This window comes from Pelophylax lessonae (assembly GCF_965119305.1).
Source record: "Pelophylax lessonae genome assembly, chromosome: 3".
NCBI lineage: Eukaryota > Metazoa > Chordata > Amphibia > Anura > Ranidae > Pelophylax > Pelophylax lessonae.
In genome coordinates this window covers 200,074,841-200,094,244 of record NC_138770.1, presented here as the reverse complement: position 1 = coordinate 200,094,244, position 19,404 = coordinate 200,074,841, and the positions used below count along the sequence as shown (strand labels likewise).

Genomic DNA, 19,404 nt, shown 5'->3' with positions numbered 1-19,404 from the left:
AAACAAGCAGGTTTCTTGTTTAGCTTTAAAAAGATTGTAAAGGTTTTGTCTTTTTTTTTTTTTACACTAAAATAGACATGGTATATTTACTTGCTCTGTGCAATAGTATTGCAGAGTGGCCCTGAACCTCCTGTTCTGGGGTCTCCCACCAATGCTAGCGGCTCATCTTCAGTGCCTGTCAGACGTATGGGCACGCTCTCAAGCCAGGCTGTGTGCGCCCATAGACAGGAATGGCTCGACCCTGCCCCCCAGCTCACAGGATTTGACTGACAAGAAGCCAAAGGTTCCTGCTGCTGCTTCCGATTTGTGAACCTGGGGAGAGAGCTGCTACTGATGGGCATAGCGCTTTATTGAGCGATGTAAATATTAGAGGGGCGGGGCGAGGGGGCGATATTGCTACGGAGACATTTTTCACCATATAGCAGTGAATGTATTAACGTAAAAAAAAAAAAAAGTATACCTTTAGAACCACTTAGATGTAACAGGCCAAAAACTTTTTTAGTTTTAGAAAAGTGGGGAAAGGATTGCAACATACATGCTGGGTTTTGCTGCTACCCAGAGCTCCTTTAGGCTACGTTCACATGTGGGCGTAGCGGATTACGGGCAGAATCACCGCGATTCTGCCCGCGATCTGGAATCATTGCAAATCGCGGGGCGCCTGTGCGATGTTGCCACGATTTCCGCTTGCCAAATGGTGGTAACATCGTGCAAACAGAGTTACAGGAGCTTCTTTTGTGCGTCATGCGTCCCGTGATTCTGTTTGCACAATGTTACTGCGATTCAGCAGGCGGAAATCGTGGCAACATCACACAGCGTTTGGGGTGCCATTGCAAATCACGGGCATCGCACAGGCGTCCCGCAATTTGCAATGATTCTGGATCGCGGGCAGAATTTTGGTGATTCTGCCCGTGATGCGCTACGCCCACATGTGAACGTAGACAAAAGGAGCTCTGGGTAGCAGCAAAACCCAGCATGTATGTTGCAATCCTTTCCCTTGGAAAGATCAGTTTGTAAATGGATAGAAAACTGGCTAAAAGATAGAATTCAGAGCAATGGTTAATGATTCATACTCTGAATGGTCTAAAGTTATCAGGTGTGTGCCCCAAGGTTCAGTGTTGGGACCCTTACATTTATAAATAATATAGGGTCTGGGATTAAAAGTACAATTTCAGGCTTTGCAGATGACACCAAGCTCTGCAGTGGAATAACTTCCTTACAGGATGTCTCCAATTTACAAGCTGACCCTCAATGCACTGTTTCGTTAGGCAACTATGTGGCAAAGAAAATGCATGCATCATACATACTAGGAGAACACCTGGGGGAATCCATAGTGGAGAAGGATCTGGGTGTTCGGCAGATCATAAGCCCAATATTTCCATGCAATGCCAAGCTGCGGTTTCCAAAGTCCTTTCTTGCATTAAGAAAGGCATGGACAGCAGAGAGATATAATTTTGCCCCTGTACAAATTAGTAAGACCTGATCTGGAATATGAAGTTCAGTGGGATCGACCGATTATCAGCAATGCCCATATATTGGGGGCCGATAAGCACTTTCCCCCCGATATATCGGAATCAGTCCCCGAGATTACCGATATTTTGGGAAAGTGCTGTACCGGAGTGATGCCTGCAGCTAGAGGCATCACCCTGGTACCGGTGTCCATAGCCGACGGTCGGCTGTCTTGTAATGACAACCGATGCGGCTGAGAAGCCGTTCGGCTGTCATTACAAGGAGCGGGAGGGGACGGGAGACCCGGGCATCCTACCTGCAAGGCCGCCGAAGAGAAGACCCGATCAAAGCCGCATTCTGCTCTGATGGGGTGTCCATGTAAAAAACCCGGAAGTCACGTCATGACATTACTTCCAGGTACTCGATGGCAAAAAATGTGAGCATTCAAAACAGCCAAACTTGGCATTTTGAATGCTTTTAAGTACAGGGGAGGGGTTTGGGGGTCTTTTAGACCCCCAGATCCCTCCACAAGAGTATCTGTGAAAAATAAATGTTTTATTTTTTTTTTTAAATGTCCGAAAATATCGGCCAGTATCGGTATCCGATGACCAACATTTTGGTACTAAAAAACTAAATCGGTCAATCACTAATGTTATACCTACCTACTCTGTGCAGTTGTTTTGCACAGTGCAGCCAGGATCCTCCTTCTCTGGTCCCTTCCTGCTGCACCTAGCCCCTCCTTCCTGTCCAGTGCCCCCACAGCAAGCAGTTTTTATGGGGGCACCCAAGCCCAGCTGCAGCTCCGTGTATCCATTCAGACACAGAGCTGCGGTTCAACACTGCATCCTCTCTCTCCCAATTGGCTACCTGACTGATTTACTGGGACACAGCCAGCTATCAATCAGGAGGGAAGAGTCTCGGATGGTCGAGGGATTCTTGGCCATTGCTGGGGCTCAGGTAAGCATTAGGGGTGCTGCTACACACAGAAGGCTTTTTAGCTTAATGCATTAAGATAAACCTTCTGCCTTTACAACTCCTTTATTGGGGGGGGGGGGGGGTATGATCAATGTGTACAAATACATAAGGGGTCCATATAGTGAACTTAGTGTTGAGTTATTCACTGCAAGGTCCACACAGAGGACAAGGGGGCACTCTTTACACCTAGAGTAAAAGATTTTTATCTCCAAATACAGAAATTTTCTTCACAGTCATTTGTGAAAATGTGGAATACAGGCATACCCTGTTTTAAGTACACTCACGAGTACAGACACAGCCTGGTCAGCTTGGCATGGCACTACTCCAGGTTTTCAACTTTGGTGTCTATGGGAAATCTTGGTCAGTTTGACATGGCACTGCTCCCAAACCATAAGTGACAGGGATACCAAACGTAGGGAGCACCCCCGAGAGGGGACCCAGGACTACAACATATCCCATTTGTGGCCAGCCAGCTTGCCAAGGTAATCTACCATATCATAGTCCTGGATCCCCTTAATATGCTCCCCAAGCTTGGTGTCCTTATCAGCAGTGCCATGTCAAGCAGACCAAGATTTCCTATGGAGCTAGTGCATTTACATGCATTGAGAAATGAAAAAAAAATGTATTGCTTCACTTTAAGTACATTTTTGTTTTACATACATGCTCTGGTCCCATTGTGTACTTAAAAGTGGGGTATGCCTGTAGACTCACTCCAAAGGTGGTTCTGGCCAGTTCAGTAGATTGCTTTAAAAAAGGCCTGTATTCTTTACTAGATGTACATAACTATTGGGTACTAACATTTATAGGTAAAGTTGATCCAGGGAACATCCTACTGTCGCTCGGGAAGGGGGGGGGGGGGATCCGGAAGGAATTTTTCCCCCTGCTGTAGCAAACTGAATCATGCTTTTTTTTTGCCTTCCTCTGGATCAACTGCGGGTATAGGATTGTATGTATGTTTTTTTTGGGGGTTGAGCTAAATGGACTCGTGTCTCTTTTCAACCCAACTATAGAAGCCCAAACTAATTTACCAGTCTACGGGATGCTGACCCCTGTACTACATGAAGCAAATGTGCATTCCACATGAGGAGTGGAGCCTGAGGCCCCATCCATACTCCCATGATTCCCCCCCTTCACAGAACAGCATAGGGCTGCCCATATATTTGAATATGTTACCCTATGCAGGCCAAAAAAAACACTCCGACAGCAAGCTTTCTGCATTTGGGAAGCCATTAACAATGCAGACCTCACCAACATAAGAGCATGAGCGCTAGGCATGTTCAGGACTTGAGCATTCATATCAATGCAGTTCATAAATCATAGAAAAAGATTGACCGCACTCCGATGTAGTTGAAATCAATAAATTGGAGTTTATTTTTCATCATACATCAATACAAGACTGGTAAGACATGGGACAGGTAACTGGTTTTGTCGTGAAACGCGTCAACCTATTTAACCTGTCCCATGTCTTACTAGTCTTGTATTGAAGTACGATGAAGAATAAATATACTCCAATCTTTTGATTTCAATTACATCGGAGTGCGGTCACTCTATGATTTATGAACTGTTTGGATGGCGGATCAGATCTGCACCAGTTATATCTCACCTGAGCGATCCACCTGTGTTGGATTCCTGAAATCATATCAATGGACAGAAGAACTGGCCAGTATAATAAACAGCCAAACGCGTTTGCAGAAGGCAGCTTCAGGTGTGATTTTAATGCTCCTTTCCTCCCGCCAATAGAAAAGGCGCTTAGTTTCCTACATTCGCAAGGAACACAGGTTTGAAAGCGTGCGAGTTCAAGTAAACATGCACGAGTTCAAACCTGCGCAAGCAAGTTCAAACCTGCACGTTTGGGGGCAATTTGAATGACATCTGCGTGGGTTCATGCATAGATATCTAATAAAATCGCCCTATGAAGTCTCCAAAAGTAGAGCAGGAACTACTTTTGGAAATGACAGCGGCATTGCACTGATTGGGATGGTGTCATTGCAGGTAATGGGCTGTGATCTGACATATGAAATCATACCGATGTGAACGAGGGCGAACACCTGGGCAGACACTCCGCATGCATAAGGCCAAATAGCACCGCGAGCCCAGCTGGTGTTTGCCATGCATTATTCATGTATAAAAAAGAACCTATGCACTACCAATAGGTAAATGAATGAAGAAAGGAAATGGTGAGGAGAAATCTGCAGCCAATTCAGTAGTGTCACCACATACTATAGACAATTATAAAGGAAGAAGGAATCAGCGCAAGATTTCTGAGATTGGTGAACCAAAAGACTCAGATAAATGGATGGAAATTTTGACTGATGAATAAATATAAATAAAAACAATCAAAAATCACAATAAATAATCTTCTAATACACAGATAAATACAATAAATGATATGTAAAGTGATGAAGTGCTTGTGTGCTGAAAGGATGATTATCATCCTTAGTTTCGGCACACAAGCACTTCATTCATCACTTTTGCACTTTACATGCATTATTCACACATTCCTAAAAGGTGTCAGAACAAATAGCTGGTTATGATTGGTGGGTGACAAGGAAGGAATGACACGTGGAGTAGCAGAATACATGTCACCTCTCCCGCCGTTTCTCTTACCAGGAAAGCGCATGCCCTCAGCCTGGTATCCCCGCTCTTTTAATACTTCCACCAGCCTCTTGGCCTGCGTGCTCTTCCCGGCCCTGTCAGCACCCTCCAATACAATCAATGCTCCGCGACGTCCAGCCATGACCGCCAGCCCAGCACTAGTAGCAATACGAAGACGAGCGCTCAATAAAACACCCAGAAATCAGTCAAATTTGCCGCTCTGACTAGTCAACCAACCATCGATTCGTAAGACTCGCCACACCCCCTAACCCGATGCCTTCTCTAATGGAATGCTTCACATCCTCATGTTAACCGCCCACCAACTAGATTAGGATCTCTACCAGTAGGATTAGAGCAACGAGCATCCAATCCTCCAATCGGCGAAAGGAATTTGGCAAGCCTGTAGGCGGATCCAAAGCAAACCGGCCTGAGCTTGCTTCTAGTAGCGGGACGGCTCATGAATATTAATCTTACAGCCGTCCAACCCGCCGCGCCGGAAACGAGTTGCTCATGAATAATCCAACAAGCGGCTGAGCGGGATTGAGGACTGACGGCGGAAACAGGCGGACTTTGTGAATATGGCGACTGCGATGTACCTCGAACACTACCTGGACAGTGAGTGTGGGCTAAGAGGAGGCGAACGGGCAGGGAAGGCGGGGCTGTTAGCGCTCGGTGCAGGGACGGTTCTAGTAAGAATCAGCCGAGCGTATAATTAAAACTGCGTCACCAGTCCGTGAGCGCGCTCTCACTGCTTAGAGTGCGACGTGCTGACGTAGTTCGCTTACGTAACTATTTTGAGTAATGAAAACTTTATTTAAAATGGTAATTTTCACTTTGGTTGTACACTGATCAGCCATAACAATATGCCTATGTTGAAAGCAGAACAAAAAATTAACTGGGCAAGTGTAAGGATTTGGGTGACTTTGACAAGAGCCACATTGTAATTGCTGGAGGACTTGGTCAGAGCATTTCCAAAACTGCAGCTCTTATGGAATGTTCCCCAGTCTGCAGTGGTCAGGACTGACCAGAAGTGGTCCAAGGAAGGAAAACCAGCAATGAGGTCATGGATGACCTTGTCCAAGTGCCTGTAGCTCACATTATCCACTTGCTGACCACACTATAGCCAGATGACAGCTACAGCGCTGCCAGCTTGTTCTGGGATGCCATCATATGACGGCATCCTGTGGTCGCAGCCACTGCAGGGTGTGGGCGGCAGTGTTCCCTGGACACTGCTGATCACAGATTGAGATAGTCAAATAGCAGCAGCTCTTTACCATGTGATCAGATGTGTCCAATCACAGCTGATCATGGATATAAACAGAAGCCAGTTATCAGCACTCTTTTCCTCACACTAAGGCCCCTTTCACACGGGTTTTCCGATCCGGTCCGCCTGAGTTTTTCAGGCGGACCTGATCGGATGCTCCATGCAGCACTCTGGAGCGGCGGATGACAGTGGTGACATGTCCACTGACACCCGCTGCTATCCGATCCTGTCCGCAAATTCCAGACGAATGGAAACCCTATTTTCCATCCGTCTGGAGATGAAAACAGACATACGATCTGTTTTCATCTGATCTCCCATAGTGGTGAGCGGGGAATCTGGCAGCTCGTCTTAGCACAGAGATGGACCTGTCATTCGCCTGCTCAGCGGGGATTGGCGGATCGATCCCCGCTGAGCAAAACGGAGTCTCCCGGGCGGAAAGCCCGTGTAAAAGGACCCTTAGAGCATGAGGAGCAGAGAAGGGAGCCAGCTTCTCTAAAAGGGCCATGTACAGTAAAAATCAGTGCCCTGATTATCAGTGCTGCCTCATCAGCGCACATCAGTGAAGGAGAAAAATTACCTGTTTGCAAAATGTTGTAACAGACTATGACTTTTTTTTTTTTTTTAAGAGAAAACATTTTTTTTTTTAGTCTTTATTAGTTTACTTAGCAAAAAATAAAAAAACCCAGTGGTGATTAAATACCACCAAAAGAAAGCTCTATTTGTGTGAAAACAATGATAATCATTTAGTTTGGGTACAGTGTTGCATGATCGTGCATTTGTCATTCAGAGTGCCAACAGCACTAAAAGCTGAAAATTAGCCTGGGCAGGAAGGGGGTAAAAGTGCCCAGTAGGCAAGTGGTTAATGCTGGTTCCAATAGAAAGGTGTCAAAACACACAGTGCATCACAGTTTGTGTATAGGGCTGTGCCCATGCTGATCTGTATAGGGCTGTGCCCATTCTGATCTATGTCCACAGCCAAAAGCACCCACAATGGGCACATGAGCATCAGGACTGGACCACGGAGCAATGGAAGAAGGTGGCCTGGGCTTATATTACATCATGTGGATGGTCGGGTGCATGCATGTCACATGCCTGGAGAAGACATGTCCCCAGGATACACTATGGGAAGTCCGATTCATGGGAGGTCCTACCTCAAAACCTACAGGACTTGTTTTTTTTTTTTTCTCTGAAGTGTAGTGCGCACACTCAAAACTAATACCACCAATGGATACCTCTGCTATCAGCCTGCCCAGTGAGGAGGGAGAGAGCCCAGAGAGACGGTGCTATCGTGCACAACTCTGGATCAAGATTGGGTTCAGGTAAGTATAAGGGGGGGTTTGAGGGATTCTGCAGCACTGAAGGTTTTTTACCTTAATTAATAGAATGCCTTTAGGTAAAAAAAAGCTTAAAGTGGAACTTTTGTCAGAAAATGAAGTCCCCTGCTAGATTACTTCAGGCTGGTCCCTTTGCAGGTATATCTATGTAAAACATTAAGGGCTCGTTCACACCATACGTGCATGAAAACCGACCGGAAAACCAACATCAGTTTCCATGCGTGTCAGTTATGTGCCCCATTCGCACCAATGTTGTCATATCCGTTTTTTTTCCCCATGCAGAAAAAAATCTGCTCATGATACCAGTGTTGGGAACAGGGCACACAGAGAACAATTGTTTTTTTTTTTTTTTTCTCTGCCTTTGCAGAACGCGTGCAGAAAAGCAGATGTCTCTGCACCATGGTGTGAAGGAGGCCTTACTGCTTTTCAGTGGCTCTGGTCTTTAGCAAGATGGCAGCCTTCATCAAGAAGAAACAGGAACAATGCTAGAGGCAATTTACAGCACACATTAATTTAGGTAGCATAATTATTAACCTCTTTGTGACCGTGCTATTGCCGACTACAGCACGGTTGCACATTTCCGTGAGGGCATCTATTGACGGTTGCACTGGCAGGGATCTACGATCGGGGTAAAAAGCAAATCACATCAGCTCATTACCATGTGACCAGCTATGTCCAATCAAAGCTGATCACAGTGTAAACAGGATCTGCCGGTTATTGTCAGTCTCTTCACCCTGACAGTGCATGAGGAGAGGCTGTAAGCCGCAATCCACACAGGCTTGTCATGATCAGGGGTGAGGCTCGAAGACCAGTAGCTATAGCAGTGGAAGCTCACACAGGAATCAGCAGGATAGGAACACAGGCAGGTCACTCTGGCAGAAGACACAGGCTCATCTGAGGTACGGAATCTAAGTACTAACCGGTGCTCGCTCGCCAGCGCTCCTGATTATGGAGATGGATTTTGCTGTGTGTTAGTACCAGGTCACGGTCCTTAGAATAGCCCCACCAGGAGGTGAGCAAGCCAGGGTGCGGTAGCAGATAAAGCAGGGTGGAATCAAGCAGAAGCGTAGTCAAGGAGTAGCCAAAGGTTGGTAACGAGTAGTTGCAGGTTGGGATTAAGCAGAAGCATAGTCGAGGAACAAGCCAAATGTCGATAACGAATGGTAGAGGAGATGTGGACGGCAGCAGGAGAGACCAGCAAGATATTGGCTGGTGAAGGCACAATATTCTGGCAAACGGGAAGTGCAAAGACATGGCATAAATCAGGAAGTTCATGGGAGGAGCAAAGAGTTCAAGGCAATTAAGATTCACGGCAGGATCATTCAAGGATTTGTCCATGGAGCTGTCCAGCATTCCAGGTGGCTCATTAAGCAGAGTCATTGCCAGACATAGTGGAGCTCCCAGGTTCAAGTCCGGGTCCTGACAAGGGGACATCTACACTTATAATCAGGGCATTAATCATCATTGCAGCCCCAACAGTGCTCATAATTGCAGCCTCATCAGCGCACTTCAGTAAAGGAGAAAAATTACTTATTTACAACATTTTATAACCGAAACAAACTTTTTTTTCTAAAAATGTCAATCTTTTTTGGTTTGTTTAGCAACTTTTAATATCAGGAAACTTACCTGTCCAGGGATCCCACAATGTCGACACCCAAAGCCAACTATTTAATCGGCTTCGGGTGCAGGCACCAGCATCTGTAGTAAGGGAAACAGGAAGTAAAGACTTGCAGCTTCACAAGCCTGTTTCCTACTGCCAGGGGGTATACTCCCTCTCTCTGCTATAGCCACTCAGTTTTTTTTCTGCCTAGTCAGGAGTAAGGACCTAGTTCCTTGCTCCTGAACTGATCTTTGGTCCTGGCAATTTTTTTTTCTTTTTAGATAGAAATTTTTCCTGTGAGATCTATAATCAACTGCCAAACTGGGCAACAGGCTGGTAAATCTAGATCCAGTGGTCACCCCAGTCTGGTCAGCAAGCGTGCGCAGACCTCAGCTCCGCGCTAGGTAGGCCGCAACATTGCCCTACTGGACAAGGGCTGGCCTGCGAGTTAAATGTCTCGCGAGGTCGCATACGACTGAGTCTCGATCCGAGTCTCATCGTTCCTTGTGGCCGAAAGCCACCCCTTTCTGATGGAGAGGAGTTCTGTCTGGAGCGGTGCCCGCCTGGTTCCTGGTATGGTGAGTATACTGTCGTCGTCGTCCCCCCCCCCCCCCCACACATCTTACCCTGGAGGGTTTTGGGGTGGACGTGGGCCCCTCCTTGGGACGGTCGGAACCCCAGGTTCCCCTCCTTCCCACAAACACCTCCCCCTTGCCGAGTCCCTCACCTGCCCCCCCCCCCCTCCACATACACTGGGGCTGTTTTTGGTTGGTCTGGCCATTGTTCCTGGGGTGGGGACAGGGCGCTTACTAGCGATGGGGGGCCGGGGGGGTGCGACACTGGGGACCTGACGATGGACTGTGCAGGGGGGGTTGTACCTGGTAGGGGCTCCATCCAGGGCCTCCCCATCCTGTCAGGATCACTCCTTGAGGCCTGGTCTCCCTCCTGGGTCCTTGTATGCCTCCTAGTGCCACGTGGGGACACCATTTTGTTGTAGCCTTTGTATTCCTCTCCTTCTCCCCTGGTCCTGACTCCTGGATCATTATACTTCTTGATCGCCTTAGCCAGAGTGCTCCTTCCTCTGGACAAACTACAAAAATTGCAGGCTGCAGTTCGCCTCCTGCTGTCCAACAGATGGTCATCCCTCCAGACTTGCATGCGGGTGCTGGGCCTGATGGTGTCTACCTTCGAGGCGGTTCTGTTTGCACAGTTTCATACAAGGTCCCTGCAAAGGGAGATTCTGACCAAATAGAACAAGACACCGCAGTCTCTGGAAATCAGATCCAGCTGAGTCGGGGAACGAGGGAGTCCCTGATATGGTGGCTTCGTTCTGCGGCACTTCAGCTGGGAAAATCCTTTCTCCCCTTGTATTGGACAGTGGTCACCACAGATGCCAGCCTGTCCGGGTGGGGAGGCGCCCTCGGCAAGCATTCTGCTCAGGGAATCTGGACGCTGGAAGAGTCCAGACTACCGATCAATACCTTGGAACTCTGAGCAATCCGACTGTCTGGACCATTGGACGGATCGTCTTCAGGGATGTCTAGTGTGCATTCAATAAGACAATGCCTCGGCCGTGGCTTATGTCAATCACCAACTGGGCACAAGAAGTGTCCTGGTGGTTCGTTCCAGCCCTCTCCGCCATATACATTCCCGGGGTAGAAAATTTGGCAAGCGGATTACCACAGTCGGCAGGAGTTGGACCAAGGGGAGTGTTCCCTTCATCCGGAGGTGTTTCTTCAGCTGTGGGGCACCCCCGAGGTGGATCTCTTGGCATCTCGGCTCAACAGAAAAGTGCAGAGGTTTGTGCCTCTGTAAAGGGATTCTCTGGCAGATGCCACAGACGTGCTGGTGGCCCTGTGGGGTCAGTATCGGCTGATTTACACCTTCCCTCCTCTCAAGCTTCTGCCAAGACTTCTAGGCAGTATCCAGGCAGAAGGGATTCCGGTCATCTTAGTGGCTCTGCAATGGCCTCGCTGTGTTTGGTACGCCGATCTGGTGTGTCTGGTCGCCGACTTTCCTTGGCAGCTTCCTCTCAGGGAGGATCTGCTTTTCCAAGGACCGATCTTCCATCCTGCTTTACAGTTGCTGGCTTTGATGGTTCGGCTGTTGAACGCCAGGTGCTGAAGGACAGGGGTTGATCTGAATTCCTACACTGTTGAAAGCTAAAGAAATCTACTTCTAGGAAGATCTACCATCGTACATGAAAGACGTGCATTGCGTGGTGTGAGTCACTTGGGGTTCATCCTCGCTCCTTCTGGGTGGCTTGCATCTTAACCTTCCTTTTAATGTGGGGTTGAACAGAAGTTGGCCTTACGTGCCATCAAGGGCCAGGTGTTGGCTTTGGCGGTCTTCTTCTAATGACCTTTGGCCACACACTCCCTTGTGTGTACCTTTCTTCAGGGTGTCCGACATTTGGTCCCTCCAGTGTGGGCTCCGTTGCCGCCATGGGGTCTTAATTTGGTGCTTTCAGCTCTACAGAAGCCTCCCTCTAAAAATATTCGGGAGATTCCCCTGCTTACGTTGTCCCAGAAGGTGGCCTTTTTGGTGGCTATCTGCATACGGTGTCGGAACTGGCAGCACTATCCTGTCGTTCACCCTATCTGGTGATTTTACAGGGATAAGGTGATTCTTCACCCCTGTCCATCCATCTTTCCTTCCAAAGGTTATCTCTGATTTTCATTTGAATGAAGACATTTTGTTGCCTTCCCCGTGTCCCAGGCCTAAACATCTAAAGGAAATTGCCTTGCATGCCTTGGATGTGGTCTGGGAGATTAGGGTGTACCTGGTAGCTACGGAGTCTTTCAGGAAGTCCAGACTCTGTTTGTTTGTTCTCAAGGACACTCCTCCAAAGGGTTGTCCGCTTCCTCTGCGACCATTTCCAGATGGATCAGACAGACGGTGGTTCAGGCCTATTCCACCAGGGGTCAGGTTCCTCCTTACCCTGTCAAGGCGCACTCTACTAGGATGCTTAGCGCCTCCTGGACCTTCCGTCATCAGGCGTCAGTGATGCAGGTTTGCAAGGTGGCCACCTGGTCGTCGGTGCACACTCTCATAAAGTTTTATGAAGTGAATGTGTTGCCATCTGCGGATGCTTCCATTGGCCACAAGGTTTTGCAGGCTGCTGTTTAGAGGACCTAATCCTCTTTTGTGGGTGTACTTGGGAATTTTTTGGTTGTTCCCACCCCTCATGTTTAACACTGCTTTGAGACGTCCCAATGGTTATGAATACCAAGAGTTGTGTTGAAAGAGAAAATAGGATTTTTGACGTACCCTAAAATCCATTTCTCTGATCATTAACAGACACAGCACCCACCCCTCTGTGGAGTTATTATTCTCCTGACACTGCTTGTAATAAGAGAGTGGTTTTAGCAAAGAGAGGGAGTATACCCCCTGGGATTGCCCATGGATGTAGCCAAAATTTTCTGCCTAGTGTCCTTCACCTGTAGGGGGCAAAATAACCCAATGGGTATACCAGGAGCTGTGTCCGCCAATGAACATCAGAGAAATGGATTTTACGGTAAGTCAAAAATACCATTTTCTCTTACGTCCTCCGACAGTCGCCGCCCCTTCATATTCATCACCAATGGGTTATGTCCTCTCATCCGTAGGAGTAGCTAGGCAATAGAATATGTTAGTACAAAGACTTTTAACATATCCCACCCCCAGGGGGTGGTCCCCTCAGTACATAACCCTCCACTTCCTGTATCCAACTCAGTTTCATTTGTCTAGCTGTCAGGAGTGGCTGGATGTTTCTGTGCTGGGACACCTTGTCTCAGCTCTCTTTCCTTTCTTTGGATTTTATTTGAGTTTTTTCTCTCTTTCTTGTTAGCTGTTATTTTTATCAGCGTTAGTTAGTTCTTCGGAAGAAGAGGATCATGCGGGCTGCGTCTCGGGCTGACCCCCCTGGTCGCAGGTTGTGGGTCAGTGGTTTCTCAGCCCGCCATCGAGCGTTCAGTCAGGTATCGCTCCTGAGTTATCTGAACGACCCATCCCTGTTCCGTGCAGGGATGCCAGGTGAGGTGGCTACCTCACCGGACGCTGTGCGGTTTCTCAACCCACCTTCTGATGCGTCCTAGATGCGACTCTCCCTGCCTCATGTTCAGCGGTTTGTTCGCCTGTGCGGGTTCCCCACGCCATGTAAGAGGTAAGTGTATGTATGTGGGGACCTGTCTGTCTGGGGGGTGTCAGTCTGGGACTGTGTTACCTTACCCTGTGTTCACAATGTTACTGTCTCCCTATCCCTCGTATTGCATGCTGTGGGCTGCAGGAGGGGGGGTTGTGCTGCACTCTGTGTCAGTTTGTATGTGAACGGCTGTGTGCTGTGGGGCTTGAGTTTCTCATGCTTGGGGCACATTACAGCGCCGCTGCGGCGGTTTAACATGTTTATTCCTTTTGCTGGGCAATTGGTGTGTTTTTATACTTCACCCTCACCTTCACCCCATTTTGGCTGCGATCGCTCCGGCCGCATGTTTTACATGCATGGCGGCCATTTTCTTGTAGCCTCCATAGGCTTTAATAGAGCGCCCTGTATACCAGCACTTTCCTTTCCTTCAGAAGCACCGCAGGCAGCAGCAGCAGCAGCAGCGATCTCCAGGTTCATTTCCCTCTATTCCCTGTGTCCTGCCTTGGTTCATTGTCCCTGTGGGGGTCCCTTGTGTGGGGGGTTTTTGTGTGAAGTGGGCTACGATCGCAGCGCTCTCTTAAAGGGGCGGTCACCCATTTATTTTTCTGCTACAGGGGCATGGATTCTCAGGAAAACAAATTTCCTACAGCCTTAGTGGGAAGCCAGGGGTCTGCACTTTCCCCCCCCCGGGGGGGATTTGGCTGCGATGGTGGCTAGCCTTGCGACTCAGGTGCAAAAGCTGGTGGCTGCTCAATCCACAAAAAGGCCCAGGGTGTCAATTTCCTCTGATTCAGAGGGTGATGGTGCTGGGGCTGCTGTGGCTGGGGTCTCCTTATCGGGGTCCCGTTCCTCCCTGGACCTTATCGGGTCAGAGATGGAGGCTGAGGTGGAGGGGGTTGATAATTCTCCCCCTGGCTCGTCTGAAGAGCTTGCACTCATGGATGAATTGGTTGCTTCTATCAAGCAAACACTGCGGTTAGAGGAGGAATCATGTCCTCCTGCTGCCTTAGCGGCTTATGGAACGCAGAAAAGGCGCAAAGTGTCGCAGGTGTACCCCTGCACTGATGATTTCCAAAACGCTGTGAGAGAACAGTGGCGTAATATACGCAAACCATTTGCTGTACCTAGTAGGTTTAAGCTACGCTATGCCTTTACGCCTGCTACTGATGAGCGCTGGTGTATTCCACCGCCGGTGGATCATGCGATAGCGGTTTTGAACAAATCCACTGCGATTCCGGCTGAAGACACCCCGGTGTTCCGGGATGCCACGGACAAGAGAATGGAATCTCTTGCCCGTCACACCTATTCTATTATGGGTTCTATGTTAAAAGCCTTATTTGCTTCTCTTATGGCGGCCCAGACGGTCGCGAGCTGGACGCAGGTGCTTAGGCGGGTCCTGGTGGCTGATTCTGCCCCCCAGGCGACCTTGGATATGGTGGATCAAATCCACCAGGGTGTCATGTATTTGTGCGCTGCGGACCTGGATATGGTTCCGTTGGCTGCACGTGTACACAGTGTGGCGGTGTTAAATCGCCGCCTGGTTTGGTTGAAGTGTTGGTCTGTGGATCAATCTTCCCGTAAGACTTTGGCCAATCTGCCTTATGATGGTTCTCGCCTTTTTGGCGAATCCTTAGATGCACTGATTAAGGGAGTCACGGGTGGCAAGAGCACGCTCTTGCCTCAATCCCACAAGCCCAAGGCGGCTCCTGGTAAGACGCATGCTTCCTTTCGACCCCATCAGGGGTCCTTTCGTGCCTTTCGGTCACACTATAGGGGCAAGCCGTCAAAGGGTCAAGGCTCCCACAAGAAGCCGTGGGCAGGTAAGCAAAAGTCCGGCCAATCCGGTTCTGCGGCCCACAACAGTGCGGCCTGAAGGGGCGCCCTCACCCGAGTCTGGGGTGGGGGGACGCTTGCTCAGTTTCTCTCGGCCATGGCTGTCCCGGGTTCGGGACAGGTGGGTTCAGGAAATCGTTCGCTCTGGCTACAAGATCGAGTTTCTCTCTTGGCCGAAGAGCAGATTTTTTCCCTCAAATCTTTTGTTGTCCCCGGAGCGTTTGCGGGACCTGCGCCTAGCGGTGCAGGACCTGACGGCTCAGGGAGTGGTAGTCCCGGTGCCTCATCGGGACAGATTTCGGGGGTTCTATTCCAATCTGTTCACCGTGCCCAGAAAAGAGGGCAAGGTACGTCCGATTCTGGACTTGAAGGCGCTAAACCGCTTTGTGCGGGTGCGCAAGTTCCGCATGGAATCCCTGCGATCGGTGGTGGCTGCCCTGGTTCCGGGGGAATTCATGGCTTCCATCGACTTGAAGGATGCGTATCTTCACATCCCCATCTTCGAGGGTCACCGGAGGTACCTTCGATTCGCCATAGCGGAGGATCATTACCAATTTGTGGCTTTGCCTTTCGGTCTCGCCTCGGCTCCGAGGGTGTTCACCAAAGTGCTGGCTCCGGTTCTGGCCTTGTTAAGAGCCCAGGGCATATCGGTCCTGGGATATCTGGACGATATTCTGGTTCGGTCTGCGACCAACCAAGGTCTGGTGAAGGATCTGTCCGTCACGTTGCAGACTCTGCAAGAGTTTGGTTGGACGATCAATTTCCCAAAATCAACATTGTGCCCGTCGGTCCGCCTCCCATACCTGGGAATGATTCTGGACTCTGTCCAGGCGAAGGTCTTCCTACCGGACGACAAACTCGGGACTCTTCAGGAGGGAGTCAGGTCCCTCAGGGACAATCAGTTCTCGTCCATTCGGACGTGCATGCGGTGTCTGGGATTGATGGTCTCGGCTTTCGAGGCGATTCCCTTCGCCCAGTTTCACACTCGGGGTCTCCAAGCGGAGATATTGTCCAAGTGGGACGGGCGACCGCACTCTCTGGATCCTCAGGTATCCTTGAGTTCTCAGACCAGAAGGGATCTTCTGTGGTGGCTTCTGTCCCCCTCAGTGTCGGGGGGCAAGTCTTTTCGTTCCTTTTCATGGACGGTGATCACCACGGACGCCAGCCTGTCGGGCTGGGGTGGTGTTCTGGGCGTTCTGTCCGCCCAGGGTGTTTGGTCGACGGAGGAGTCTTCCCTCCCGATCAACATTCTGGAACTGCGAGCGATACTCCTCTGTCTACGCCGTTGGACGGACAGTCTTCACGGCTGTCCGGTCAGGGTGCAGACGGACAATGCCACGGCGGTGGCTTACATCAATCACCAAGGGGGCACCAGGAGTGCCCAGGCGGCTCGAGAAGTGGCCGCGATTCTGTCTTGGGCCGAGACGCATGTCCCGGCGATATCAGCAGTTCACATTCCGGATGTCTTCCAGATGTTGTGCGCGAAGTGGGGCCTCCCGGAGGTAGACCTGTTCGCGTCTCATCTGAACAACAAAGTTCCACGGTTCGTGGCAAGGACGCGCGATCCTCGGGCAGACGCGTCGGACGCGTTGGTTGCCCCGTGGCATCAGTACCGACTGATGTATGCGTTTCCGCCGATTCAATTGCTGTCCAGGTTCCTTCGCAGGTTGCACTCGGAACCAACTGCGGTGATTCTTGTGGCACCGGACTGGCCTCGCCGGTCCTGGTACGCAGACCTCGTAAATCTGGCAATCGACGTCCCGTGGCGTCTGCCTCTTCGAGAAGATCTTCTGTCGCAAGGACCGATCTTCCATCCTGCTTTACAGTCGCTGGCTTTGACGGCCTGGCTGTTGAAACCGAGGTCCTGAAGAACAGGGGTCTTTCCCCTGAGGTCATTCACACCTTGATCAATGCGAGGAAGTCTTCCTCGGGGAAGGTTTACTACCGTACTTGGAAGGCGTATTTTGCCTGGTGCGAATCCAGGGGTTTCTCTCCTACCACTTATTCAGTGTCTAGGGTGTTGTCCTTCCTTCAGACGGGTGTTGAACAGCGTTTGGCGCTGGCTACGATCAAGGGTCAGGTGTCCGCTTTGGCCGTTCTGTTTCAACGTCCTGTGGCATCTAACGCTTTGGTTAGCACTTTTGTGCAGGGGGTACGTCATCTGATCCCTCCTAGGAGGGACCCTCTTCCCCCTTGGGACTTGAATCTAGTCCTGTCTGTATTGCAGCGTGCTCCTTTTGAAAGGATCAGGGAGATCTCGCTGTCTTTGTTATCCAAGAAGGTCGCCTTTTTGGTGGCTATCACCTCGGCTCGTCGAGTGTCGGAGCTGGCAGCCTTGTCCTGCAAATCTCCGTATCTGGTTGTGCATTTGGACAAGGTGGTCCTGCGACCTAACCCTTCTTTTCTTCCAATAAGGGTTTCGGACTTTCATCTCAATGAGGACATTGTCCTACCTTCGCTCTGCGCGAAGCCTAAGCATCCGACGGAGGTGCTGCTTCACTCCTTGGATGTTGTCCGGGCGATTAGAGTCTACTTAAACTCGACTGAGTCTTTTCGCAAGTCGGATGCCTTGTTTGTTCTTCCGGAAGGTCCTCGGAAGGGCATGGCGGCGTCGGCTTCTACCATCGCCAAATGGATCAGACAGACCATTGAACAGGCCTATGCTTTGAAGGGGAAAGTTCCCCCTGTACCTGTGAAGGCGCACTCTACCAGATCTCTGAGTACGTCTTGGGCCTGTCGTCATGGGGCCTCTGTGGCCCAGGTGTGTAAGGCGGCGACTTGGTCGACCGTACACACTTTCACTAAATTCTACAGAGTAGATGTTCAGGCATCGGCTGATGCTTCCTTTGGCCGCAAGGTTCTTAGTGCGGCAGTTCCCTAGAACCCTTGTTACGGGTTCTTTGACTGTTTGGGACATTTGTTTTTCCCTGGGTTTTCTTGCTCCTGTTGAGCGAGTGTTTTGTTCTTATGCCCAACTGGTTTCCTTCCTTTGGTAAGGTTCCTTTCTCTGATGGGGAGACGGCGTTGCCTTGGGCGCGGCTGCGTTCTTCCCACCCCTCATGTTTACACTGCTTTGGGACATCCCATTGGTGATGAATATGAAGGGGCGGCGACTGTCGGAGGACGTAAGAGAAAACGGAATTTTTGTAAAATCTTACCTGTAAAATTCCTTTCTCTGAGTCCTCCGACAGTCGCCGCCCCCGCCCCTCTTTTGGGGTTTTGATATACTCTCTACTGCTGTTCCACTGAAACTGAGTTGGATACAGGAAGTGGAGGGTTATGTACTGAGGGGACCACCCCCTGGGGGTGGGATATGTTAAAAGTCTTTGTACTAACATATTCTATTGCCTAGCTACTCCTACGGATGAGAGGACATAACCCATTGGTGATGAATATGAAGGGGCGGCGACTGTCGGAGGACTCAGAGAAAGGAATTTTACAGGTAAGATTTTACAAAAATTCCGTTATTTGACCCCCCTGCAGATTTTGGTAGTTTGCCCATATACTGTACATGGAAATAAAGGGTCTATTATTAACATAGGTGTATTTTAAATGATCGAGACAGAATATCAACCAAAAAACACATGATACAAATTTTATAAATTAAGTTGCAATTCAGTAAGTAAAATGGGAATTTGATCCCCAAGCAAAACATGAATAAGTACTTGCAAGGCACTTGTGTTGCTCCAGGACAAAAAGCCTCCATTCAAAGTTCAGCCTCAGAGGAAATTCAGGTGCACGCCCTGGTTGCAACAGAAGCATATGGAAGAAATGGACTGGATGGCGGCACTTAAAAAAAATGTGTCCTTTTATTGAAGAAAACAAAAATACATGAAGGATAATCATACCACAGCGGAGATGACACTGGCAGCTAACGCGTTTTGTGCCCAAGCTGGTACTTAGTCATGGCCTATGACTAAGCACTAGCTTGGGTGCAAAATGCGTTAGCTGCCAGTGTCATCATCTCCGCTGTGGTATGATTATCCTTCATGTTTTTTTGTTTTCTTCAATACATTTTTTGGAGTGCCGCCATCCAGTCCATTTCTTCCATATGAATTAGTACTTGGTGGAGAAACCCTTGTTGGCATGCACAGGTAAGACTTTTCTGGCAGTTGAGAGTTTATTTGCTAAAGGTAGAGCGGGCAAAATTTGTCACAATTCTGCAGAGACGCCAATCAGATTCCAGGTTTTATTGCTAAAGCTTAAAGGGAAACTCCAGTCAAAAAATAAAATG

The 19,404-nt window shown here is 49.3% G+C and overlaps 2 protein-coding genes across 2 annotated transcripts in view; one reads left to right on the top strand and one right to left on the bottom strand.

Annotated features, from left to right (window-relative positions):
- The window catches only part of DTYMK (deoxythymidylate kinase), a 29,555-nt gene extending 24,317 nt beyond the window's left edge, over nt 1-5,238 (bottom strand). The window contains exon 1 of the mRNA XM_082249335.1: nt 5,029-5,238. Within this exon, the coding sequence (XP_082105461.1) occupies nt 5,029-5,158 (130 nt within the window). The 5' untranslated portion in view covers nt 5,159-5,238. The remainder of the gene's footprint in view (nt 1-5,028) is intronic.
- A 232-nt stretch (nt 5,239-5,470) lies between these two features.
- The window catches only part of ING5 (inhibitor of growth family member 5), a 42,940-nt gene continuing 29,006 nt past the window's right edge, over nt 5,471-19,404 (top strand). Inside the window, exon 1 of the mRNA XM_082249992.1 lies at nt 5,471-5,631. Coding sequence (XP_082106118.1) covers nt 5,595-5,631 — 37 coding nt within the window. The 5' untranslated portion in view covers nt 5,471-5,594. The remainder of the gene's footprint in view (nt 5,632-19,404) is intronic.